At 36.1% G+C, this 27,904-nt stretch overlaps 1 protein-coding gene across 6 annotated transcripts in view; it reads right to left on the reverse strand.

Moving 5' to 3' along the window:
- Positions 1 to 584: 584 nt before the first annotated feature.
- The window catches only part of IL15 (interleukin 15), a 45,196-nt gene continuing 17,876 nt past the window's right edge, over positions 585 to 27,904 (reverse strand). For 2 of the 6 annotated variants that reach the window (XM_068188040.1, XM_068188039.1), the window contains exons 3-7: positions 16,232 to 16,332; positions 15,730 to 15,811; positions 15,541 to 15,582; positions 14,553 to 14,696; positions 13,832 to 14,004 (exon numbers count right to left, since the gene is read on the reverse strand). In XM_068188040.1, the coding sequence (XP_068044141.1) occupies positions 13,891 to 14,004; positions 14,553 to 14,696; positions 15,541 to 15,582; positions 15,730 to 15,811; positions 16,232 to 16,332 (483 nt within the window). In that variant the 3' untranslated portion in view covers positions 13,832 to 13,890. Of the gene's footprint in view, positions 1,408 to 12,889; positions 13,135 to 13,831; positions 14,005 to 14,552; positions 14,697 to 15,540; positions 15,583 to 15,729; positions 15,812 to 16,231; positions 16,333 to 16,894; positions 16,971 to 27,904 lie in introns of those variants that run through there. The other 4 variants (XR_010998375.1, XM_068188043.1, XM_068188042.1 and 1 more) reach the window with 4 other exon arrangements.

A 27,904-nucleotide genomic window follows, 5' to 3' on the forward strand; every position in this document is an offset into this window, starting at 1 on the left:
TTTAGAAGGTTATTGTGGAAACCTGGACACAGCTATGTTTGAATTTAGCCTATTTAGCTCAAAATAGATCATCACCAAAAATCATGAATTTTATATTCATGAATATGCCTCCATAATTATAGAATGAAGAACAGCAATAACTACAGCACATAACATGTAATGCCTGTTAAATAGGAGAATATTTCTTTGTTCGAGTAGTCCTGTTGGTACTGGGCTGAGTCAATTCATAGGAGACTGAGTGGAAATCAAGGCTCAGACATTTGTAGGCATTTGGAATTTGACTCCCAAGTTTCAAGATTATTCGGCCCACCACATTCTCATTACTTGTTCTTGTGAATTTTGTAATCAACCTCATAAATGCATGAAGTATATAGCATTTTAAATATTCAAAGTACTGTAGAATCATTACTGCTAATTTTGTCCCTTTTACCCCCTCACAAAAAGAATAGTTTCTTATTTCTCACAGTCTTTTTTCCCCTTCATAGAAGTGTTATGTTCAATGATGAATATTGAGAATTTCCAGGGCCTCTCAAGCTAATGCCTGATTAACTCCTGATTTAGATTTGATGAGATTTTTCTCTGCCTGTCTTGAAACTGTGCTTGGACAGAATGTAGAATGGCAGATTATGAAGCAGAACTGTAAGTACCAGAGACAGGAGGGCAAGACTCAAGATCTGAACAGGTGGGAAACAAGGTCTGGGAGAATTAGGAGCCAACATGTTTTATCTACACATCCTCCTGTATTTGGGGTGAATCAGCTGATTCCCTAGGTGGGAAGACTGACAGGGCAGAAACTGGGGGACAGGCTGGATTCACCTGGAGCTCTCTGCAACCCTGATTAGCATGACATCTGTCCATATGTGTCCTAGATGAACTCTCTAGGATATAATGTTCTAAAAATAACAGCACTTGTATGCACGCTTGCCTTCAAGGCCTGAAATGTGATACAGCTGCTCTCAAATTTTCATGCACTACTGCTTCAGTAGTCAGCCTCTTGCAAGTTAAATTGAGGACAGTTAACATGATTGCAGGATGCAAACAGCATCTTGTATATGCACACAGCCTTCCCAAGCCAGGGCGTGTAATATTTTTCTTTAGTGTGAGTCTGTAGGTGCTGCAAAGTTCATGTTCTGCTTGTGCCTGAGGTGACAAAGATTGACTGCCATGGACTGAACAATTCATCCTTACCCTATCTGCTGCTGCTTATGCGAGGATGAGGAAGGGAGTGGCAGCCCATATAAGTAGCCCAAATCCAAAGCAGATACTGTCCCACCAACACGTCTGCCTCAGCTCTGCCGGGAAAAGCTTCATTTTCTGAGATCCACAGATCTTTGAGTTCTGCTTCTGGTGCTTGTCTTCAAGCCACATTTTCAGGAGTTTCTCTTTGCCCTTCCTTTATTAGGGAAGCTGCTGGGAAGAAAAGCTGGTTAATCAGAGGCAGGGAATAGGAGATGGATGTTAAGATGCCTTTGACAGTGCGGAGGAGGGGGGAGTACTCTGTCTAGGATGAGTTGTGAGGTATGGGATGAGGTGGAGAGAAAACACGTCAGAAGAGGGACAGGATGGAGGAGGGGAGAAAATTAAAAATCCCCATTCTTCACTGTACCTTTCAAAGTGTCTTTCAGACACAAAACTAAAGCTTCCATTTTTTCCTGGACAGCTTGCTCTCAGGCCTTCTCACTTATACCTGCTTTACTACTCTTTCAGCTTCTACCAGCCTTTTCCCTCCCCCAGCTCCCCATGCCATGACTTCCAACCCTGAAAAATATGAACCTTTTTCTGCTTCAAGACAGCAACATTCAATTTTGTTTTCATAGCTATGTAGCTTCTAGTCTTCTGTGCTATAAGGCAGTCCAATAGTGTGGAACCATCTTGTTGTTAGTGTGCGTGATAGGAAATTATTATGATCTTATTGAAAGTAACTAATTGACATACCTTTAATACTGAACAAGTTCTAAATAGGCATCTTGAAAAAATAATGCTTCACAGAGATGCCCATTCCATCAAAAGTATTTAAATCAGAGTTCAGGTAAATAGAATACTAGTGAAGGGCAAGGACTTTTCTTGTTTGCTCAACAAGTCTTTGCTGAACAATAAATATGTTTCTATTTGAGTGTGACTGGGAAGTAATTCTATAATAAAATGCACTCAACTATTTTCAATTACTAGTTCAAAGGGAAGTACTTGATAAAAGGGAGCAGTGTTAAGTGTGATCTGAAAGGAAACTCTTTCCAGTGCCTCACTAGAGGAGCATATGCCAAGGTAAAATATTCCATTATCAGGTATAAAGTATCAGCTGTTGGTTTGTCGCATTATAGTAATGAACCATATTGAAACTGCAGGTCAGTCTGTCTGATTTCTGTGTTCAATGCACAGTGAGCTGTTTTGTCTGTGTGTTTCCATTTTGTTTAATTGTCTGTAGTTTTGTTAAGTACCTAAGAGAGCCAAGGGGCTTTGGCTGAACCTGGAAAGAGTACACTAAGCAATCCAATGCAAAACTTCTAACCTATCCTTACACTTAAAGTGTTGCTGGTTTTTTATGAAAATATTAATCCAGGAGTGATAATTAAAATCTCAAATTCTTTATTACAGCTTTCATTGACCATCAAGCAGATGTGTAATGTAGTTAAAATGCATAGAATACAATATGAAAAAAGTTAAATCTTTTTAAAATCATAAGGCTGAGAACCCAGATCTTATTTATACACACTCCCACAATCATATTCACTGGCATAAGTACTGCTGGCATAATGTTCTTAGTGGGCTAAGTTAAAAGACCACAATGAATCAGAATACTGTTTCCAGGATGCTGTAGAAATCAGGACAATTAGTTAGCTAGCTAATATAACTAACTAACTAACTAACTGTTTTTATGTCCTGCACGAGGAGATTGATTTCCTGGTGACCACCACAGAACAAAACCATGATGACACCATCCATAAGCAGCTCTAATTATTATTATCAATTATTCTACAGTTAAAGCAAACTGATATTCAAAAGCCAACTGGACATGGTTGTGGCCAGCCTCGTCTAGATGACTCTGCTTGGCCAGAGTTGGTTGTACCAGATGATCCTTAGAAGTCCCTTCAATCTCAGTCATCTGGTGATGTCTAAACTAAAATTTATGAAGCCTTTACCTTAATGGAATTCCAGGACAAGTGTTTGATATGCTTGGACACTAACAGGCAAATATTTCATGGCATTTCCAAGTTCTTTAGTGATGGTTTAAATCTTCCCTGTGCTATCCCATGACTGTTAACCAATTCCTTTGCACACTTTAATAGACAGATAGTACCTTTACATGCTTCTCTATAGACAAAAAAAAAAAAAAAAAAAAAAAAAAAAAAAACCAAAAAAAAACAAAGAATTTCAAGCCTGTGCCTTACTTACACTGCAGAACTATAAGATTTGCATATTGCTAAAGAATTCTTGCAACTATGCTACCTGCCCATTACAACTGAAAAAAACCCTTCTCATATCTATTTTTATTAAATTTAATTGAAATTTGCTAGAGAAATATAGGTATAAAGTTTTTTATTATCTTAAATGAGTTTTCATAAGAACTTTGATCCTGCAAAAATCCAGTCCAGTAATGGAATGGTACAGCACTACAAACACTTGTAGGTGTTCATGACCCACCATCAGGTATATGAAGCGTATGCTAAAAATGAAATAGTAGGAAAGGACAAAGTGTATGAGCACTGAAAACACAAGGGTTATATTCAGTCTTTCATTTACAGCTGTCAGTTCAGGTATAATTTGGATCCCTTGGTGGAAATTGTCCATTTACCCCCAACAATGTAAGTCTCTCCAAATCAACCGGGCAGTCATGAGCTGTCTACTTTGCAAGCTTACTAGAAAATATGTTCTTGAAAGAGAGATTTTTATTACTCATTCCTCATTCCTTCATCCTATTGCTAAAACAGCAGCCCAGTAAGTCATGCCTTCTTTTTTGTTTCTGGTTTTGTTAGTGCTACTTTTTTCCTTTTTTTTTTTTTTAAATATTCAGATACTCTAATAAGTGTATTATGGGTGTCTAAGGTTTAAAGAGAGATACTGTTATGATTTACGCTAATGGTTATGATTTAGGCTAATGCTGTCTGTTCCATGAAAGTTGCATGTGTTTCAAGAAGGTTTTTTTAATAAACTTGGTGTCACTTGAACACTTACATGAAGATGTTATAAAGTTCACTGAATTAGACTTAATCTAGATTCTCTTTACTGCAATTATTACTGTAACATATCCCCTTTAATTTCTTAGAAGTTATTTGGGAAATCCTCCAACATGTGAAGAACCAGAATGCAGTAAAGATTTTCCATCTGGTGTTTTTTTAACTGTTCTAGGGAAATACTAAACACTAATGTGCAGCTTAAGCCTCCAATGCTCTTGAGAGCTCAGACTAATCTTTCAGAGTAGGTTTCCTTTTGATGGTTGGAGGACATTCACAGTCAAAACTCATTTGTGTTTTCTGCTGTGGCAGTGTAATGACTGGAGGAAAGGACTGCACACATTTTTTCATTAACTGTGGCTTTGATAAGAGACCCTCTCTGGAACTGCTCAGAAATGGGAGCACAGGAGAAGCCATATCCAGTTTGTTAACCTGATTGCAAAGCTTACAAATTACTCCTGGCCATGTGGTTTGTAAAGCTGTTACATGTTACATGTGCTTTGTCTGCATGGAACTGCAGCATTGCTTAATTGGTATTTTGCCTTTGGATACTTGGTTGAAAAGTTCAGTTTGTCATAGTTAATCTTTAATCCACATTAACTCCAAAGTGTGCTCAGTGCACTGATTATGCTGAGTACTACACGTTGAGGATGGAATAATAAATTGAGAGGTCATTTTTATGCTGTGAAGTGTGATTAGGGATCTCTGCAATTTGCAGGCCTCTGAGCTCAGACAGCAAAGGAAAACAGCTCTGTACTTACAGTGCACAGAATGGGTACTTGTGGGTTGACCTTTGGGCAAACCTCATTCCCATCTTTTCACTCACTCCGCTCCTCAGCAGGAGGACTTCCAAAAGTGTTTGCCTGCAAGACAGGTGGGTGGCTGGAGAGCTAGTTAGATATTTTCAGTAGCAGAGGATAAGAGATGCTCAGGGGTTCTTTGTTGTTTGATTACAGTTCACAGCTGGCAAGAACATGTAGTATGTGCATTATCCCCTTTCTGCCATTTAACATTGGATATGTTACCTCAGCAATTCTGTGTTTAAAGAAGGACTGGTAGGGTAAGTAGAGAAATTACATATTTATGTCAGCAGGCGTAGAAAGAAGATTACTAATTTTTACCCTTATAAATATCTTTGAAGTTAAATAGCAAAGAAAAATGAACTAATTTAATTAGAGAAAGTATTAGTCGTCCCTTCTTTTGAGCCTGGGATCAAGAGGCTGGCCATGGTGGAGTTTACCATTTTGCTGTATTGGGAACATCCTTTTAGCTTAAAGTTGTATCTCAGTCTGAAATGTAACCCTTACAGCATAAATGTTGCTACCAGTGACTCATCTCAGTTATCTTTCTCATTTTCTTTTCTTTTTACTTTCATAAAGTTCTTCCAAATTCCTGAAAAGAAGGTATCTAAACAATTTAGCATTGATACCTGTCCACAGCAAGGTTGGTGATGCACAGACTTCTCTAAATTCTGCTTCTCATCCCAAGGAATTGTCACCTCATTGCTCCACAACTTCCTTCTTCTAAGGATACTGCCATTCTCACAACCCAGATGAAAGGCTGTGTCCTGGAGGCATGATCTAACTCTGAAAGTGTAACCAGATGCTTTAATGGTTTTTTTTAAAAAGCCTAATGCCCACCTCAAAGAAATGCTGGAAGGGAAACTATAAGGAAGGTGATAAGACAAAAAAAATAGTAATATACAAAACTAAAATTCAATTATAATCATCTGACTCATGTTCAAATAATCTATTTTCCTTAACAGTTTAAAAAAAATTCTTGTTACTCTTTATTTAAGTCTCTACCATCAGCAAGGGTATTGTAGGGCTTCTTCCCAGAAATGTATTGAATTTCTAACTGTTGAAATGATTACAATTATAAAAATTCAGACTTATGTTTTATAGTAATGTTCCCCTGTTAGAATATTCTGAGAAAGTTTTGAGTATATTGATATGGAGTAAAAAAGGAGTTAAATCTCCTTTGAGTCTAAAAGCGCTTGTATTATTTTGGACAACTCCAATTTCTGATTTTAATAAAAAGCACTTTCAGCTCTTTCATCAAGGAAAAATACAAGAAATTTCAAGCACAAGGTGGGTTTTCTCATTATATTTGCAAAACGAAAATGAGTTTATACAATTCATTGTATAAGTATTGACAAAGGTACATATCAGATAGTATTTGAGTCATCTTGGAAAAAAACCAAAAAACACTTGCATTGAAAGGAGATTGAGTCTTCCATTTATACAAGGAATGAAAAATTCTTAATTCTAAATTCTTTATAGCCAAGTATTTTACTGTTGAGCCAATTTCTCTGGACTTACTCTAACTTGCCTTTTTTTGTTTGTTTGACAATAGTGAAAGTTGAAAATTCCAATAATCCTTTTTGGAGTACAAAATAAAAACCACTTTAAATTTACCTCAAGTCCTGAGAAAGTTTGAGAATGTAATCTATATACTCTTTACATGTGCTAGTATGCCACAAGGTATTTTCCTAGGAATTGCAAAAAATGCAAATGACTTCACTAGGTGATTTTTGACAAATAGTTTTTATTCTCTTTTTACAATAACATCAGTAGACTAAAAATAAAGCAGCAGCTTAAGAAGTTGCTTTAGACACTGTTTCTGAAGATGTAATAAGTTTCTGCTAGAAAATATTTTCAAGGAAAAAAAAAATGTGAAGCTCTGCTTACAAACCAGAAAATGGCAAATAATGATCTTAAGCATGATTAGATTTCTGAGCTCTCTTGAAGTATTTTTGTTGTCACAATATCTGTTGTAGCGAGCGCGGGTCTCCAGGACGGTTTGGATGGATGAGAGATCTCTGAAGTCAGGTCTTAGAAAATGTGATTTATTAAAAGGGGGAAAGGCCCTGCTTGGAGTTGCCAGGCGCAACTCATGGCAGGCCCAGGGAGAGAGGGAGAGAGAGGGAGCGGGCGTTCCAGGTGAGGGTCCCAGGGGAAGATCCAAGAGAGCATCCAGTCCCTCGGGCACACCTTATCAGGGGGCTTCAAGATGGGCTGGAGCAGGACTTGGGCCAATGGGGTCACAGATACCTGATACTTCAGGGGAGGGTCACAGGTGTGGGATGAACCATACATTGGGGGCGAGACAGAGCATTCCATTTGACCTTTGGACCTATCTGCAGGTAAAGGGCACTGTTTAATCAGAAAGGGGGATTGCTTTCAGCCTGGCTATACTATTGTTTTCTAGTTATTCAGTGGTCAAGGTTTGTTATTTCAAATCTAGTTCTCATCTCAATGTCTGTATTTTCCAAATCTTTTGCCAGGCAATCATATTTATAAGGTTTTCCTATTTCATCTTCCCCAACAATCTGTGAGTGAATAGTTTGAAATAAACACCTTTTCTTTGCAGAAATGTTGTCCAGCTGCTTCATTGTTCAAGTACCACATATGTCTCGATGTGCTAACTATTGTGCAGTGTAACTCCCTCAAAGAGAAGAGGGATGTAGAAGGAAGCTTTTTACCATGCTTTACATAAAATCTTTTTTACCATGAATCAAGAAAGTAGGAAGGGTAAAGGCACATCTTGTTTTCTGTCATTAATAAACAAAAATATTCCCAGCATGGGTTGGCACTGTAAACAGTGAATATGTTACTTCATTCTTATTCCCTTCTTCTCAGAACCTTTAGATTTGCTACTCTCAGCATTCATGGGTGTGATATGCAGCTAAGAAAACAGCTGTGTGTTATTCTTCCTCAGTTTCCCAGGGTTTGGATGGTTGTTGTGGTTAGAGTACCACAAGTTTCAGAGATTACCAGTGCTGAGGTGATTTGCACTTGAAATGCACTTATTAGCTGCTCAGGGAAAAAGGGTGCTCTTTTGTATAGTTTCAACATGCAATACTCCTTGAGTTGGTCATGGTTTGCAGGTTTGGAAGATGCAGGTAACAGCTTAGTGAGAGGAGTTGCACATATCTGAGTGAGTGAGTAAGTGTTAAATTCCAAATATTGTCAACATTAATATTTAGTGGTTAGAATAACTTAAAGGACCAGGGGGAAAAAGAATGCTTTCTGTGCTTTCATCCTTTCCTTGTGACTCTTTATAGCATATTTGTCAGGAATGCTATCATTTTGGACCTGTCCCTTTATATCAAGGCATTTTAAAATTACTCCTTGCTTTCTGGGACTAAATGCAGACTCATAAATTCATGTAGCCAAACCCAAATAGGCTGTGCTGTGCCTGTTGGCCTCCCCACTCTTTATTTTTATTTGTATAGGAATAAAGGCCTTTGATAAAGTCCAGAGAACACAACTTTTTGACATTTTTATCTTAAGGCAGCTTTCCTAGAAAAAAAATGATCTCTATAACCACCATGTTCCATGATAGTCTCACAGCTATCGCCACCCTATGTGGCTGGTAATGGGGCTGCAAAGAGACAGAAATTATGGCTTCTCAAGAACTGTTTCCAAAGAGCCACTGGCTGCTGGTGATGGTGCCCTTTCCTTTGCATTGAGGAGGACAAGGAATCATTTCCATAGCTTGACTTACTGTCAGTCACCAGATAACTGAGACCCTATACAAGCACATATCTGGGTTAGCTTATATGCCAGCTCTGACACAATTGATGCCTGCTTCTTGGAAGTTTTTCTGCTTAAGATTCCTTCACCAATGCTGAAATAAGTCACAGACTGTCCAGAATTATTCGTGCTTTCAGAAGGTCATTATGGGAAAAAAAGGGGACATAAAACTGACCAAAAAACCCCTTTAGGTCTTTAAGCCAATGCTTAACATCTGCATTTTAGCTGTTATAGCTGGAGAACTTAAAATGTACAAACAACTTCAGAAATTCAATGAATTTTGTCTAAGTTGTCCCAAGTAGATCTTCATAATTTATTAGTGGTATAAAATGCTGGAGGATGAAGTCCTAAAAAGAATTTATGTGATGCGATAAAACTGCAGTACAGCTAAGGGATTTTGGTTAAGTTAACTTAGCCAAATGACTGATATCTACTGCTAGGACGATTGTCTGGGGTAAAATAAAGCCCAGTCACTGGCCTGCAGTAGGAAGTATAAGAGGGAGAAATGTTGTCTGAAGACTTCAGTCAAAACTTTAAAATGTCAAATGGTTTGTGAAAGCAGGAAGTTTATCACAGAAAAAAAATTGCAGGAATTATTCAGAATGATGTAATCTTCTTTGAATTAGTTACCAAGGAAACCAAAGGAAACATAATCTCTCATTTGATGTCTTCAACTAAAAAAAGAAAAAAAAGATTCTTGGAAAACAGGATGTAAAAAGCCACAATTAAGGTTAATGAGGAGAAGGAAATCCCAGTTGTCATCATGGATTATGATTAACACCTGCTATTCGGTATCACTGCCTCAGAGGATTGGGGAGTTCCTTGTGCTACTGACTGAATAAACTCATCTGAATGCCTTGAGATTGACCAAAACTAAGGTTCGGCTTCTCAGTACTCCATTGAAATATAGTAGATTTTATCAAACATAAGAAATATTAGATTGTTTTTTCCTTTTCTTGATAGAGAAAATTTTCACTCATTGGGAAACTAATGGCTCAAAAGAACCCCAAACTGGGATTACTACTATGTCCTGCATTACTGCAAGACTATAGATTTCCAGTTATCTGCAGGATGTCTGTGATTCTTAGAAGAGCTAGGAAATACAAGTTTTAAAAAGAATGATTTTTCAGTTTTATCTGTGGCACAGGTACACTGTTTCAATTAATGTTATCATTGTGTGGTATTCCAATGACATAAGTATATTTAAAATTTCTCTCAAATTCTCTTTTGTCAGTTTATCGAGGTCTGTCATGTGTGGTAGAGCAGCCATTAAGGTTCTGTAAGGATTACTGACCTTCAATATTTCATCTTGAAAAGCTGAATACAGTTGATTCCTCCTGAAAGGCATTAAATAAACAAAGCCACAACTGATGGCTTCTGTTAATCTCATAGCAAAACACTGTCTAATGAAGGTTCTTTCAGCAGCACTGTCAATGTATTTTAAAATTTGATTTCAAGAAAGCATCTTGACATAGAAGTTAGTTGCAGGTCTTTGTTTTCCTTTACTAAAACTTGTAAAACAGTTCATTAGAAACAGTTCTGTATATAGTGAAGTGGAAAGCCCTGAGGAGTATTGCGTGCCACTAGGAAAAGGAAAAAAGGGGAAAAGTTTGTATGGTTGAGGACTCAGAAGGAAGAAAACCCGTATAAGATATTAATTTGTATGTTAAATTTAAAATAAGCTTTTTTTAGCCTTTGGTATTTCTTTTTTATAATGCAACTTCCAGGAGCTCCACTGCACAGAGATAGAAATTATGGCTTCTCAAGAATTGTTTCCAAAGAGCCACTGGCTCTTTTTTACCAGTCCCAGGATTTACCATTTCTGGAAAATTCCCAGAAAATTCCCTGATTTCTTTTTATGTTCTAACTTCATTCATTTTTCTCCTGTATGTTTTTAACTTTTAGAAGTAGTGAGCTGCTTATATCATGTCACAGATAAGCCAGTTATCTCAGCAGATTTTTCATTCTTTATTGTACTGCTTCATCTTTTCCCCCATTTTGTCAAAGCCAATGGATTCCTGTTTGGCTTGACTTGGTCAACCACATTTAGAAATATAAGAAAACACCACATTTAATAAGCATGTAGAAGACGGTGAGGTTATAAAACATATTTATTTCCTTTTGTCTTTATTTAAGTTGTTAATTATTGGCTTAATTAAGCCTTTTAATAAGCAGACGTGAATTCTCCAGCATTGTTTGAGGGAAAACAGTTGGAAGGAGACAGTTTCAAGGTGCTGATTTGAACTTTTTGTTTAAAAAATGCTCAGCTTGCTCATCTATGGCTTTCTTTTCCTCCCTAAGTGCGCGAGAGTAAAATTCCATAAAATTCATGATGCTGTACAGAAATTCCTGCTTTATCCCTGGAGAATACCTGTTGATATCTCTATACATGTGTATATATATATATATATAAAATGGTGGTTTTCCCTCCATTGTAAGTGTTACCTCTGTACGTTGGGCTGACTGACTCAAATATTCATTGTCTCTCTGAGCTTTTGCCCCATGGAGCTGCAATGGATCTTAAAGTACTTTTCTTGACTATTATTTTGTTCACATAGTCATATAAACAAGATGGATAATCTGAAATTGCTGTTGATCCTCCAGCTATCTCACTGCAGGCAAAGAATTCCCTCTTTTATATTTTCCTCAAAACAGTGAAGGTGCTAACAAGAAAGGTATCTGCAGTTCAGAATTTAAAATGTCTGTGAAATAATCTGAACAGTACCTGATGAACAGGTGCTCAAACATTTGGGAGCCACTAGAGGCAACATTCTATGGATGAACAAGTCATGTTTATCTTCAGGGTCCAGTAAAACATCAAGAAGGCAGAGGATGTCAGACACCATCTGTACTAGTGCTACTTATATTATCCTGTTAGTATATAGACAAGAAATGTGGATACTAAGTACTAGGAATGGAAAGGAAAAGCAGATTTTAAATTATTGCAATGTCAAGAAAACAGAAGTAAGTAGTGCAAAACTTTGACGGAAGAGCATTTTTCTTCTCTTCTGGTGTCAAAAGGTAGTTATTCTCTCTGTACATACAAACACTCTGCTATGAGTCGCCTTAGTCCCCCTAACTGACAAGGATTAATTGGAGAAAATACAGTATTAATCTTTTCCTTAATATTTGCCAACAGCAGTTGGAAATTATTAGCTAGTAAATGCCACACAAATAACTCAGCCTTCTGTAGAAGAAATACCTTCTTCAACCTGGGGCTGTTTACTTCAAAAGTAACCATTCTGAATCAGTTTCAACTGTTCTGCCTGCAGGACTAACAAGTCAGAACAGATGTGTCCATGTTTTAGTCATAGTGACTTTAACACCCCCCCCCCCCCCCCAAAAAAAAAAAAATCCAAAAAACCCACACACAACCAAAAAACACTAACAAACCAACCAAATAACAAGATGGCCTTAATTTAATCTATCCTTTATATCAGCTAGATACTAGAAACTAGTTGGTATAAACTGGATAAACTAGATGATTTATTATAACCATTCGATTCAGGATGTAGTAAAGCTTTCAGATGGCTGCTTAGCTCTCAGGAAAAATTAGGTCCTAACAGAAATGCTGGAGATCCAGATTAGCAAATGGCCTCTTTTCATCCCAGAATTTGCACCTGGACCAGGTGGAAGTAAAGTGAAATAAAAGGGATATGGCCAGTGTCCAACAGAAAGTGGCTAACAGAGTGAGTGGTCAAGCTGAGTGGTCACAGACTTAGCAATATTCTTTGGAAAGACAAATTCACTGTACTTCACATACTCGCCACTGGTAAATGAGTTAATGAAAAACAAAATAAAATCAGGAAATTTATTTTCAAAATGGTGAAGATAAAGAAAATTCTGAGCAAAGTAGCTCTTTGATTCTCCCATCATGAGTACACTGCCTCCCTCTCAATGCCAGAAATAAGGAAAGTCCCTTTATCTCTTTGACTAAAGACCAAAGTTGTAACTTGGTGTTACCTTTCCTGTGCACATGACATCAGGTAAGGAAAAATCATACTCAGTGCATACCACTGAATTAAGGAAAAATTAAAAATGTAGGACCATTTTATTTCATGCAAACTATGTAATAAACACTTCTGGTTTTGATGTTTTATGTTGGCAAATAATTTGTTTCTTTTTTGTGATATTTCTACCAGTGATTAATGCTGATATCAATGTGCTTATGAATGTACCAACCTGTTTGTCTACAAGTCCCCTGGAAGATGACATCCCACATGGTCATATTTATGTTCTTCCTCTTGCAGTTTACTGGGGATTCATCTCCTCAGAGTGCTAAAGACTGACTGTTGGGAGCATCCCAACAATAAAAGAGAAGCAGGCAGTGTGTTTGTTGCCATAATGAGATTGAAACTTCCTTCTCGTTAAGTGGACAGCTGAATGACTCAGCCATTTATCAGCTGAAGATAGAGAAATGGAGGTGCCTGGAGAAAAGAATTACTTATTCTGGATGGCAGCTGGTATGACATGAATATGAATCATGGGGAAAGCAGTTAGTTTAGAAAGAGCCCAAAGGAGACTGGACAACATTACAGACATACCAGAGGACAGGTGACTGCATTGAGTCATAGAAATGTAGTTATGATTCCAAATAATTGGTCAAAAGTGATTTGTGTCTTTAAAGTTCTTTCCCAAAAGGAGATTAAAGTTACAAACCCTACTTCATAGGCAAGATTTCTACCTAATTCATAGAATTTATTTTTTTTAAGAGTGCAAGAGACTTGGCCACCTCTTTTATTCAGAGAATTAATTTAACACTGCTTTGGTTGACATCTCAATTGTAACCTTTGGTAATCATAAAGGAGTTCTAGTCATTAATGCATAAAGTCATGTTAGAGATAACAAATGAAGGAACAGTACATGTTGTTGTTGGATATAAGAACCAAGAACCAGCTTTACCTTCTGTGAGAAGACTGGAGGTAATTTTTAATGCCCTTATGCTAGCATTGTACAAAAAGGGGAAAAGACAAAGAGTCTTCACATAAATATTCTAATTTTTGCCTTTGAGTTCTTGGGTAGAAGAAGTAATTTGGCTTACCTGAAAACAACAATAGAAACAGATATAATAAGAGATAACCAAGAGGATTGTAAATTTTTTTTTCTGGTTTATTTTTGGTGATAATCTGATTTCTCTGAGGGTGTTCATGTAAGAATCTTGTTTCCCAGCTTATGTCTTTTGGTCAGTGTTTGCAATCCCTTTGTATAACCTTTTCAAAATTTTGTACAAATTCTGTAAAATTTTTTTCTTCGTATTCTTCACACTCTTTGCATTTTTCTGATTTTGTGGAATTCAACTGAAAAAAAAAATGCAATAGTAAAGCAGGATACCAATCCATTTGTTCTGATAGAGAGTTCATTTTTTTGCCCTGCTTTGGGGAATAATTCCACTGCAGGTAATGGCTATGGAAAATATTAGTGGAGGCTTCCATGGTAGTTATGGTCTGTGCAGTTCCTGGCTTACTTTTTTGAACAGAATCATCTTTGAGAGGTACATCACTTCAGTGAAAGATGCAAATGATTGTCCCTCTAAAAATTAAGATACTTTTCTGCATGTGTCTAACATATCTGACTGCAGGTACTGAAGCTGCAAACTGTAATTTATGCACACACATTCAAACACCCTGACATATGTAAGCATGCACAGAAGTATTTGCTTTGATGGGAATCCTGAAAGCATTCTTCTAAAAACCACTGATTTTTCATTATTACGAGTACAGGTTACTGGAATCTCATTAGTTTTCATCTCTACCATTCAACCATTTATGTATCAAAAGAGGTATTTCTGCTACCAAAGAAACATTTTTGATTTGCCTTTTTTCCTTACACTGTTGGTGTTGCTTACCTTATTATTTTCAAAGCTTTCATTTCCATTTTTCCATATGTTCCACACATCCTGTGTTTTACTACAATTTTTGATACGACATTCTTGAATTATCACTTCTGTCTCTAAGAAAAAGCACCTCATTACAAGTTCTTGGCATTCTTCCTGAAAAAAATGCAGTTGCAATAGTTTAATGATTAAAAAGGAATAAGCAAATGTAGGACATAATTTGTGATATAATTTAAAGCACAAGTATGATATAAGTGAGCTGTAATCTAAGATAAAATCAGCCACAAAGAGGCTGATTTTTACTTACTGGCCAACTTTTCTTACTATTCAAATACATTGGAATATCTGCAGAGATGGGCTGTGAGAGCTAAGAACAAAAAGACCAAGCAGTTGCTAAGATGGGGTGAAACATAATGTCTTAGTGAGGAAGATAGGAAAATAATTAGGATAGGAACCTGGCATATAACTAAACATAGTGGAATTAATATTATTCTTAGTAGTTTTAACACTTTAACTCAGAGATCTGAATTCAGAATAGGTAAGAGAGTAGAGGAAGCAGGTAATGCTCCCTTAAATGAAAAATTAATCTCAGAATTATTTTAGCAGTGTTTGCTTTGATAAAATGATTTTGAATCACACAATCACAGAATAGTTTGGGTTGGAAGGGACCTTAAAGATCCTGTACTTCCAACCCCTCTGCTATGCACAGGGACTCCTTTCTGTAAGCCAGGATGCTCAAAGCTCCACCCAACATGGCCCTGATCATCTCTTTCAATTGATTAATTTTATTAGCAGATGACTAAATAAGAATAATTAATACCTGCTTGCATAATTTATCATAAGCACTTTGATTAGAAGAACTATTTATTCCAAGGCAAATTATTTGATTTTAGACACGTTTATCAAATTAAAACAAGTCTACTTTAGGGTACAATTTCTAGTAAGGCCATGAAGCCACCACACTAAACATTACTTGTGGTCATATATGAAGTTTACTTACATCCTCATCTGCATTTGCAGTGTATAAACTGACATCAATATCCTACAAGAAAACAAGAGTTGGAAACATTAGCTAACAAACACCATCCCTCTCGATCTCACTAACACTTCTTAGCTGAGTGCAGTGCTAAAGATTTTATTAAGTCTTCTTCTATGATTATACGGAATGCTGACTGTTTTATGAACTTACTTTGGATGTCTTGATCCTTTCCAAATCTTTCAGAACTTCTGCCCACTTGCAATGACCTGCTTCTGTCTTTGGTACATAAGCACTAAAACAGAAGAAACATAGTGACCATTAGGCTAAACAGTAGGTATCTACAACATTTATGCTGAAAAAAAAGACTCAGCATTGTAAGATATTACATGTAAATACATATGGTAAATGTTTGGGGCAAGCAAGCACATTTGACAAATCATAAAATCACATAGATACATAAAAACTGTATCTCATGTCACACACAGTATAAACAATGTGGGTTTTTTAGAAGGCCAGATTTATAGAACATAATGCAAGAGAAAGGCTTGATTACCTGATGTAAAACACCTAAAATTCTTTTAGCATAAAAAATAAAGTGTAATAATAAAATTCCAAATCCACACTCTGAAGTGACTGGAGACAAGTAACAGCTCTGATAGTAAAAATAAATAATTTGTAGTTACTGTCTGATCGACATTAACTTTGTAGTTACCATAGGAAGAAGATGATTAGTCCCATCCCACTCTTTAAAAGGAAAAAGCAATGGCAGTTCAGAAGCAGATACTGCAGACAAATACTTTTCAGGTGTGTTTTCTGAAAGACACAACCAAGGTGATACCTTGTCACAATTTGATTCCACAGAATTTTGCTTTAGTACTGACTTAATTAACCAATTTTCCAAGACTTCCAATAAAGACAAGACCTTGTTGTGTGTAGCTGGAAAGATCAACTGATTTGTAGCTTGGAGAAATACATAATCACTTTACCAAACAGCTGGTAGAAAATCAGATGCTTGAAGGCACGCTGTGAAAACCTGAACTCATCCTGGATTCCCTATTTATTTATCAATTCATATTGCAGGCTGCAATTTAATGCAGAGGCAATATTAAAGAACTTTTGTTTTCCGCCTCTCCCCTGGCTACCATTTGTTACCCAAATTCAATTAATTACCTAAAATTTTAACTCAAATACTGTGGTTGCATGTGGTAGTCTGTTATTTTACAATTTGTTCTTCTGTAGTATGTTTTAATATTCCTTGTTATAAGTTTGAAATGGTTCATTCCATGTACCCCTGAGACTCTACATTGAATGCATCAAATACTATAGTTTTGTGTACAAATGTTAAATAAAATATTTAGATATAGTATATACTTACATTTCTTCACACAGTGCATGTGTGTCTAATATTGGTCAGTAATGCATTTAGGGATTTCCTCAGTGGAGTTTGGCAACTGGAAATAAGGAGAAGCTGTGAGAAGCTGTGCATTAGCCATCAGGAAACATTTCCCTGTGCACAGCCTGGTAACCTTTGTTCCAAAGTCACAAGCCCTTTGATTCAGCTGATTAAGTTCCCTCATAGGCTTAGGTTAATTACCTGCTGCAGTGCAGTGGTTTTGACCCAACGTTTTATTCCTGATCCAGCATGCAATACTGTATAGCTGACTCAAATGATGTTTCTTTGCCTGCAAACTTGCAAGTCAATATTTAAAAAGGGACCAGAGAACATAACAAAAGAAGAGCTGTGCAGTGGTAAAAATCTCCAAATGGGAGGTCAGTCCATGCTGTATCAGGATTGCAGCTCACTTGCTAAAAGCCACCTTAATAAAGCAGAGCCAGGAGAGCAATGATCACATGTGTGACAGGACTTCTGGAAAGTATTTGTAACAAATATTTGCTACTCTTTTAAATAGAAAATGCTTTGCATAAATTGCAATTATTTTGTTTCCAATCCCCAAAGATACAGCTGAAATAGCATAGTTACCTAAGCCTACAACTTTCCACATTAATTTCCACATTAATAATGGGATGCAGTGTCAGTCCCTTTTATCCCCTTTGCTTGTCCAAAACCTGTTAAATAAAAGTTATATAAATGAATGATACTCTGACAATCTAAATTGCAGTAAGGACAGAGCAGGTAACATCTCCTACATCTTCTGAACAATTTCCATATGGAGGATGCTGTGTTATGGTCAGCCAGAGTTGGTCTACAAGCAAGGCTAAACCTGTCACTGCTCCCACAACAAATGGAAATTGAAAATATGAGCACTAAACCCAAAATATTAAGTGCTTATACATGTATCTTTTTCAAATGTACAGGATAAAAAAGGAAAAGAATTATTAACAGCATGGATATGGTTAAAAGAGCTACATCACTTTGCTATAGAATGACAGAAAGGCTTTATCCTTTTCACAGTTGACATTGATTTTAAATTGCCATGTTATTTCTTTTGGGTTTGGACTTTGTTCGTTTGTTTTTGTAAAATCTGCATATTACCTTCTTTCCTTTGATATGCTAATCCTTAGAAAATATCCTATTTTGGTTGGGTTTGGGGTATTATTTATTATTATTTAAGTGAAATCAGAAGTAGCCTTATGGGCAAACTCCAAGTGTATTTAAAGGAATTTCAAACCTGATTGGTGGATGCAGGTGAAGAAAACATGTTTTAACTCCAAGTTTTAAGAAAATAATTTAAAGTATACTAGAAATATTTTACAGTAGCTAAACATTTTTATCATTCTACAAGCTAGTTTTTATGAAATGAGATGAGGTGGCAACAAATTAAAATATGAAAGACTTATGATGGGTCCATAAGCACAAACCAGATTTGTAATTTATAATTAGTGTTATGGGGCCTTAAAAAATTGATTTGAGAGGGAGTCCCTGTCCAAATGAATTACCAAATTTATGCCGCAGAACAAAGTTTTCATGGTGAGTAAATAATCTATTATGATATCTAGCGAATAATGGACCAGGGTTATCATTAGTTTGTCATTTGTTTCTTATTTTAAATAACTGTTCACTGTAATGACACTGGAACACTGTGTTCTTAATTATTGAATGTCTGCATCTTTGGTTTTCTTAAATATTGTAGGTAACCTTTATAGTAATAAAATTATAATTGCTAGCGTAAAATAAATGCTTATTTTTTAGAAGTAATAGAAATCTTGTACTAATGCTAAATATGTGAAAAATATACTACATGCAGACTCTAAAGGGTACTCCATTTGTTCATAAAGAGATTTCAATGTCAGCTACATCCCCCAACACACTCCTTTGCAGGCCCAATGCAGGGCCATTTTCTACTTGAATTTCTTAATTCTTTCATTCAAACTATTATTCAACAACAGAAGCATTGCTAGCTGGCTTAGAAGATTTTAGAAATCATTCTCCTGCCTTGAAAACATAATGTTGTAATGTAAAAATTTTTTTTGGATAATGTCTGGTTTTGATTTCTTACTCTGTGTAACCATTAACTAATTACTCCTGTCTTTATTATATCTCTGGTATTTACCCTTGTGAGCACTGGAAAAAAGAGCAGCTCATGTTTACAGACATAAATATTTTTTTCGATGGCTTGTGTCCTGATTAGTTGCTACTGTAAAGATTAAAGCCTTTGGAAGTGAATATATGCTCTTCCAAAAATCAATTATGATATACATAATAATGTTTGGGAAAAGAATGCTGTTTTTTAATAATGAATTTAATTTAAGCATTTTAAGAGCAGTTACCTCTGAGTGATATCTAAGGTACAGTAGTATTGTTTTCTCTTTAAAGAAGCAAATCTGCAAGCAAATGAAAAAACCTTTCTTTAACAAAGCAGAAACAGCCAATGACTTTGCTGGTTTGGCTGTCACAGAAACAATAAGATACTCAAAAGAAAATATTGGTGGCGTTTTACAGTATTTAAGTTACATGTGATGGAAAATACAGACAGGTAAAATTAGATGTTTCTGCCTAAATACCCTATGTCTAAACTTCTTTATTAATATTTGCTTATAAATGTCTCCTTGAATCCTTGAGATCAGGTATTCATAAATAAGAAAGTTTATTTCCCGGCTATGGCATTTGGTGCTATTGGCAAAGGTCTTCTCTTTTTTTCCTCCTTATTTTGAACTGTATTTTTATTCTTTATTTCTATCTTTATTCCTCATCTGTTTCCTTGCTCTTGAAAACAAGTGACCGGAAGCATACAATGTAATCAGATCTCTTCAGGGATTTAGAAACTGGTGATAATATTTTCAGTTTCCATGGGAAAAAGGGAACTACTGCCAGTGTTTTTTTCATTACTGTATCACACTGGTGGATCAGACCTCGATATGTTTCCCTGACAGAAATTTATGTCCACTTCTTTCAAAATCCTGGAATGTCCTGAGAATCTTTCGCCATTTGTAGAAAACTCTCACCCTATAAAAAACCCCAGAGCCCTGAAGTCTAACCTTCTTAGTTTTTGATTACTCTCATATTTTCTGTAACTTCTTGACTTCTAGCACACAGCTTTTTTCCTTTATCAGCCCTCTTTCCTTGTTCTCCTGAGCAAATCAGCCTTCTCAAACACCTTTCTCTTGTAAGAATCCATTTTCCCATTTTCATTATGTAGTGCAATGGACTTCTTGCACATTATTTATTGTTATTATTGTAGTCGGTCTCTTCTTCTCCCTGCCCTAAAAATATGTGTCCTCAGCATTTTCTCTCTGGCTTCTTGTGCAACAAAGTACTTTAAATCTTCTTTTCTCTGTTACTGCTGCAAATTTCCCTCTAAAATCTTACCATAACCTCCAGCTCTCTCCAGTCCTTTGACATTTTATTAAGCAACGGCTCATGCATAAAATAGGGGTCTTTTTAAATCCATACTCAAATACTGTCTACATCATGTAGAGCTGAGTTTTCCACCCACTCATTTGCATTGTTGAAGCAATTCTTCTCCAGTGTTTCTTTTGCCACAATAATTAGAGCCTTCTTTAGTGAACTCTGCCTCCTCCCCCAACAAAATCTCACCCCGTGGCTCTTGCTCTGCTATCCTCTGCTTGTTGGCTCCGCTAATTAATTGTTCTGTCCTCTTGCTCTAGTGCAATTATCTTCAATGGACAAAGTACCAAGTAACTGCACAACTAGAGTGCTGCATTTATTTAAGGTTTTGTATTGTGCATAAAAATGGAGCTCATTCTCTCTGCTCAGAAGCATACAGAATGTCAGAGTCCATAAGACTGAGAAGAAAATCAACTTTTTTCCCCAGTCTTGTACCAAAAAAATATTCTTTTCTAATTTTTTTCCCCAGAGGTGGAGCCATGGAGCGTAAAGGTTTCATAAACTAATGGAAGTGACTGGAAGAGGAATGGAGCCCATAAAGAAAGCAGTACTTCTGAAGTAGATAGATGTTTCCATATTGAGCCCTTAAATAAGTACTTTTGAAATCAAATTTTTATGGATTATGTGTAAGTTTTAGAGAAAAGACATGTTCTTAGTACCTTGTCATGGAGTAAATGCTGAAAGTCAAAGAAGAAGATTCACTGAAGAATCTGCTCTTTCATCCCTAACTTCCTTTAGGCTTCTTATAGGAAGCAACCAAAGGGAAACAAAGAAAAAAAAACTGAATTTGAATTAGTGTCAGAATGTAATTATTCAAGTTTATGAACACAGAGAACCACATTAGTATTCTCTGAGACAATAAGAAACTCTGTTGCAGATGCTACCTATAAGTACAGCCCTCAAATATGCTGTCAAAAAAACCCTTATTTTACATCTCTGGTAACTTCTGAATAGCACTTGATGCTGCAACTATTAAAGAGTTGCTTCCACACCATCATGGTGCTTGAATCCATCGTAGTTCCTCTTCTCCCTTCCTATCAGTCTTTGCACAGAAGCCTTGGAAATCTGTCCTCAAGCTCCACCAGGTGTTATCAGCAGCTCTCCTCCTCAAAGTTTTAATGTAAAGAGTGAGCTTTCCATGCCTCTGTCTGGCTTGTACATATTGAACCAGAAAGGAAGCCAATGGAATTACTAGGTCTTAAATTGAATCACATGGTTGAATGTTTGTGTGGCTGAGAGCCAAACCATGCTTTGGTTTGTTAAATATTTAAGCTTTTATGACATAAAGTGATTTCTTAGAAATTTTGTATTTAGCTAGAGTTAGGCTGGCTAGAGCATTTTTTCTCAGCAATAAAACTGGGTAATCTTTAAATATGATTCCTATTTGGTGACTTCCTTTCACCTCTGTCCCACCAAGAACTACAGCTTTTCTTGATTTTGTTGTATAGTGGTGACATTCTTGTGAAGTACTATCCTACATGGCTTATTCTGCTTGTATTAGAGAAATGTTAGCCTTTAAAAGAGTATTCTCAGTAATCAGCATGGCAGGAGACTCTGTCAGTTTAATCACATTTTGTATTTATATGTTCTTTGTTTGCTTAAGTAGTTGTTGATTTGCTTTGACAGTCCTTCCTTCTCCTGTATGTTCCTGATAATTGGCATTTATGCTAGAAGAGTAAAGTTTGCAATGCCTGTTTGAAAATTTTGCTGAAAGGTCACAGAGTCATTGTTATTCCACTCAATACCTTAAACATCAGAACATGAAATGTAAGAAGTTAAATATTTTCTTTTGACCTTTAGTTTTTTTTTTTTTTTTGCAAAGTGTGCTTGAGGCCCAGAGCTGACTATTGCCTTGTGAAGATGTGTCCTGTACTTGGCTATAGACCTTATATTTGCCAGGTGGCAAAATCCAGCCAGGAAAGAAAGCTAATATATGCTTCTTTCTCTTTTCATCCTTCCATGCAATGTCAGTCTTTCCAAGGTATCAATCACTCCTCAAATTGTGAAAGATCAACTTAATGTTTTCTTGATGCAAGGATATATAATATTAATGCTGGGTTAGCTTGCCAAACACAATTGACACAGAGACTCCCTAGATTTTGCTAGTGGCAAAATTAATTTAGCTCAAATACACAGTAAAGAAAAAGTACAGAGCAAAAAACTCATTTGTAGGGCACAGATGGTTGGATTGGACCATTTATCCCCAATTGACACCCTTCAGGATGCAATATGTAATAACTAGTTAAAACGCCTTTCAGAATAAGTTCTCACAGATAAATAAGCAGTAAGAATAAAAAGAGATTCAGAATGTAAAGGGCGTTAATAAAACACATAAAATAGAGCCAGAACTAAAGTTTGTTTAGTAAAATGTGTCCTGATCTATACATTTGCTGTTAGGCACTCCTTGTAAATATTATTTGTGATATTTTTATCATAGCAACAAATACTCAGGAACGAGAACACAATTATGGATAAAATTTCTATGCCTTTTAGAGTAGGATATTAAAAACTAAGACAGTATTAAACATGGAAACTTGAACAGCAATAAAAAAAAAATTAATAAATGATGTCATATTGATGCATATAACTGAAAATTCTGAGACCATAAAAATAGTTGTTACAGGAACAGCTGCTGGACAAATAATATCTCATCCTTAGCAAAATATTCAGCGTAAAGACTGTGAGTAACACCATACACTGATAGAGAGCTGTAACACACTTGTAATAGATAAAAGACTAAAAAGAGCAAATGCAGTTCTCAAAATTGTGAAGTAATGCAGTATTTTCAGAGGTTTTTTAAAAAGAAGAATTACAATCTATAGCCCTCTCTTACAGTGCTATTTTTACTGGAATTTGCTGGATCCTGAATTAAAGAGGCATGATGCAGTTTGAAACATTCTATTTTTTCTTCTGCTCCTAATGTTCTTTAAAGAGCAGAAATAAATCCTAATATGTGACAATTGCGGTACCTTTTCTGAAAGCAATGAAATTTTAATTGCCAGTGTTGTTGAGAATATTTCCAAAATATTAACCAGGGAAAAATAGATTCATTGAACAACTGAGGAAGCAGCACACAGACCACTGTTAACACATGAATAGGCAGAAAAAACTAGAATCGGGATTCTAAGAAAGAAGAACAAAGTATCTCTACTACAGAATTATTTCATATAGGATAGGTATGGAAAAGGAAAGAAAAGTTGGAAAACAAAGTGTTTCTGTTTTACATTCTTTACAAATCACTTATAAATAATAATGCAATAGGATTTACAGCAACAGGACAATTATTCTTAGTCTCTTGTCTTTGCATACAGGAGAAGTGATAATTGGAAAAGCTCTAGTGTGTGTGCTACAGAAACCTCCCCCTTTCATGTAAATTTTGAATGTATTTTTGTAGCATGTAGCCATTATGAGCTTGCACACTGAACCACTTTTTTCTATATGTAACAGGGGCTGAGTGCAATACATTAGTAGTGTATGTGCAACATCCACATTGTGGTAAAGCATACAGCGGGGATTAGTTAAAGATCAGATTTCTCCATAATATTTTCTTTCAAGCATGTGTTTTTCATCACTTTTGAACAGTAAAGCTAGAAATCAGTTTTAAGTCATTCTAAACAAGGGCTGATACAGTATTTTATCTGCCTCAAAAAACTGTACCTTTTTTTTTAAAAATAAAAAAGTGACTGGTGATATTAATAACTGTGTGTCAGACTGTGTGCCTGAACACAACTCTCAGTTTTCTGAAGGCAATACAACCCTGCTTTGGTGTATAGGTTTTTCTTTGCTTTCCAAACAGCTTACTGCTTCCCTGCCACCAGAGCAAGGTACCTATTTGTCCTGAGTGGAAGCACAACATTGTAAAACATTTACTTTGCTGTCTTACAAAGAACAGTGAACAACTTTGGGTTTTGGCAGATACCTACCCAAACACCATGTAAGGTCCTCCTGGTCAGTAATCAAATTTAAAAGTTAGCAAAAATATATTGCCATTCACATACAATGGCACCTTTTGGTCTAAAAAGCATAATAGGCATTATGCTCATAGACACTATTGTAAATGCAAGTGATCCCGGTGGGAAGAAATGCTGATGTCTGACTCCAGTTCAGAAGGCTGAATGATTTCTTTATTATAACTATACCATAATACATTAATATACTATTTAAAGGAGATACTAAACTACATACCTACTTTCTCTAACTACCATATCTAACTCACTCACAACTCGTGACCTTCTTGAGAGTCCAGCCACAGGTGGGTTGGATTGGCCACCAGGCTCAAACAATCCTCACCAGAATCCAACCAAGCAATCACCCCAGGTAAACAATTCTCCAAACACATTCCCCAAGGGAAAAACAAGGAGCAGAAATAGAAATGGTTTTCTCTTTCTTTCCTCTGTGCTCCTCTATGAAAAATCCCGAGAGAGAGAAGAATGTGCATACCAGAGGAGACACTTGCCAGTATGCAATTGAAGACAGTAGGGAAAATTAATGGGAATTATCACAGATGAGTCCCAAGCTGCCAGATGACTACTGAAACTTCCCTGACTATATGCTGGAATATGTTTAGACTTTGCTTTATACCCAAGTCTTATGACTCCATTCTCTATGACATGCTGCTCATCATAAATCTCTGGGCATTTCAGTTTGGGACCTCAAGGAACCAAGGAGCCAGCTGACTCTGTACATGTAAGCATTAATCTTTGAGGTTTTTTAAAAACATCAGTGATAGGATTGGTTGCCTGTTTCCAGAAGGGGAACAAAATCTGAACAGAATGTATGTTTCATCTGTCTCAGGTCTGAGTGAACCCATTAGCACATTTTTGCTACTTTGATAGATTACACCAACTCCCAAACAAAAACCAGAGCTGTTGCCAATGCAAACAATAAAAAAAAAAAATAATTTGAAAGCTCAACAGAGCACAAAGTTTCTCCAGTGTTCCTTGTGCCCTCTCCATAGGACTTGCAAACTGGCTAATCAGCATAGCAGAGTATGGCTAAAATGTGCATGCTGAAGAATTTTACACTTTCTTCCCTAAAGCCAGGAACTTCCACATTTCTAAGCTTCTAAGCTTGCTGGTTTTTGTTCCTACCCTCCAGCAGTTGAATTTCTGAACTATTGTGCTAGACTACTCCTCCTAAGAACACACACCTTGAAGTTTCCCAAGCTTTTGCAAGAACAGGTACAGCAGCATTTCAGACCCAGGAAACAAAATGTTCTTCCTAATTCATTTTTTGATTTTTCCATTATGCATTCCTGTCACTACTGTATGCTGTCTCAGAAAGGTTTTCTTGCTATGGATTAGGCTACATTTAATGCTATCATTTGTTTTGCACTTGGACATTGAGCCTGCAAGTTGCTGTGTCTGCTTTTGTCCCACTGAGTTTTCTACCTTTTGCTTTCAGAGCCTGAAGGACATTATAGGTCTTTATCTTATACCTGTATAGACAGCCAGCAACAGTTGTGCATCAGAGTGGCCACAGGAGTCATCTCACTGATGACCTGTTTCATATTAAAACTTCTTCACACAGCTTCTGCACACTCAAAGGCCTGCAGAAAATCCTGCTGGAAGTGTTATGTTCCATACAATGACATTTCATTAGCCTGCGCTTGTCTCCTGTAGTACATACCTTACCGGTAAGAGGATGAGGTTGTATTCATAACAGGCTAAAACAGGGACATGTTCCTGTTATGAATTAGAGAAGCACTCAAAATTTAGGAATAGCAGAGCTGACTGCAAGCAAAACCTGATGTCTCCAACTACTTCCAGCTGAGAATACCAAGGGAAGAGCATGTTGATACCTCCCTCATATATCATTGTTTTCCAGTAAAAGAGACTGCTTATAAAGCTTGTCAGATCTGGGGCTAGCATTTGCAAGTTTATAACTTCTCTAGCCCTTTTCCCCCTGTTGTTTACAGCATACATAAATATTTGCTTTTTAATTAGTTTATTAGAATTTTATGTAAAAATTTCTTCCATGTAAATACTTTTCAGCTTACATTTCAATTTTTATAGCCACTGCTGAGTTCTGAACATAAAATATGATGACAAGTAATTTAAAATATTACGTTAATGAGGCCTCTTCCTAATGTAGTTTTCTGAAGAGCACTGGTTTTGCATGCGTATATAACCTAAGAGAACATAGATTTCTTCTTTTAGGTCAGATCAGGTTTTCTAAAAGTCACAATGTCACAATGAATAAATAATTGAATAAACATACATATTATTTTCAGACATTACAATGGAGGAAATGCTGGTGTCTACCCTTTTCCTGAAAACAAATATTTTATTTTTTGTGGGTTTGACCTCTTTATTTTTCTTTCAATTCACCAGGCACTGTGAGAACATTTTCATCATTTCAAAACTGAGCAATCTAGCTGAGAGGAAACAAATTTCTTCTCTCTTAGTTTTCAATTATGAATTACAAAAAACATGGGCTTGTGTTTACTAATTCTAAATACCTGGGAAAATGTAGCATACTTTTGAGATTACTTTTTACACAAAGGCAGGAATGTGTAAAACTTTTCAGAGCATGTAGCAAAGTTGCACCCCACCAACCCAAGTTTGTGGTCAGCTGAAGGGATGATAAATACTACCATTATTCTATTCATTTCAGTAAGAGTGAAGCATTTATACTACTCAAATGCTTAGCATATTTTTTGCAAAGGTGCTTCTCTGTCCTTCAGAAAATCTGCGGGACAGTGAGCAAAAAGAATAACTATTACTTTGAGAATGCTACATTTTTTCTTCTATGTGAGAAATAGTTTAGCTAGTTACATTTAACTCACACAAGACAAGATTCAAATATTCTTTGATTGTGTTATTTCCAGTCCCATTTCTTTGGCATCCGACTGACAAAAATTGTAAGTAAATTACAAAACAAACCAGAAAGCAAAAAGTTGTTGTTTACAATTTTATAGGATAAAACTTTTGTAACAGCTAAGAATCTGAATGTATAACTGAAAAAAATGCTTAAAATATGGCATTTTGGTTTCTTTCTGGTTATAAATGCCAAGTGGGATGTTTAAATCAAGATTTTTTCATTTACAAATATTTTAATTGGTTATATGAATTAGAGAAAATTATCCTTTAGAAAATAATAAAATTATAAACAGAAATAAAAATTAGTTTTCATTACTTAAATGAAGGATACTTTATTTTCTGATATTTAAGTCAGGACAAAACAGATGTCATAGGCTGCTTTGACATAAATCACTCTGTCTCAGTTTTAGGATGCTCCATACTTTTTATATGGTTTGAGTACTGAACTCTTAGGAAAGTTACTGACCAAACCCTATAGGTCCTAAAGAGGGGAGAGGATCACTTGTAGCCCTTATTGAACCACATTGTTGTTGAAAATCCACTTTTACAAAGTGTAATACAGAGCTTGAGTTCACTCTCAACACTGTATCTTGCTCAGAGTTTCATTCAAATTATTTTCTGTTTAAAAATTGTCACAAGTGCACAGTACACAAATTTGCATTATTGTCAAGTTGTTCATCTTTAGCTGGATGAAAACTAGAAAACTACTTTGTCCTCACTGTGACCTGTGTATCCTGAAATTGCACATAGTTTAAAA

The sequence above is a fragment of the Anomalospiza imberbis genome, chromosome 4, assembly GCF_031753505.1.
Source record: "Anomalospiza imberbis isolate Cuckoo-Finch-1a 21T00152 chromosome 4, ASM3175350v1, whole genome shotgun sequence".
In the NCBI taxonomy this organism is placed as follows: domain Eukaryota; kingdom Metazoa; phylum Chordata; class Aves; order Passeriformes; family Viduidae; genus Anomalospiza; species Anomalospiza imberbis.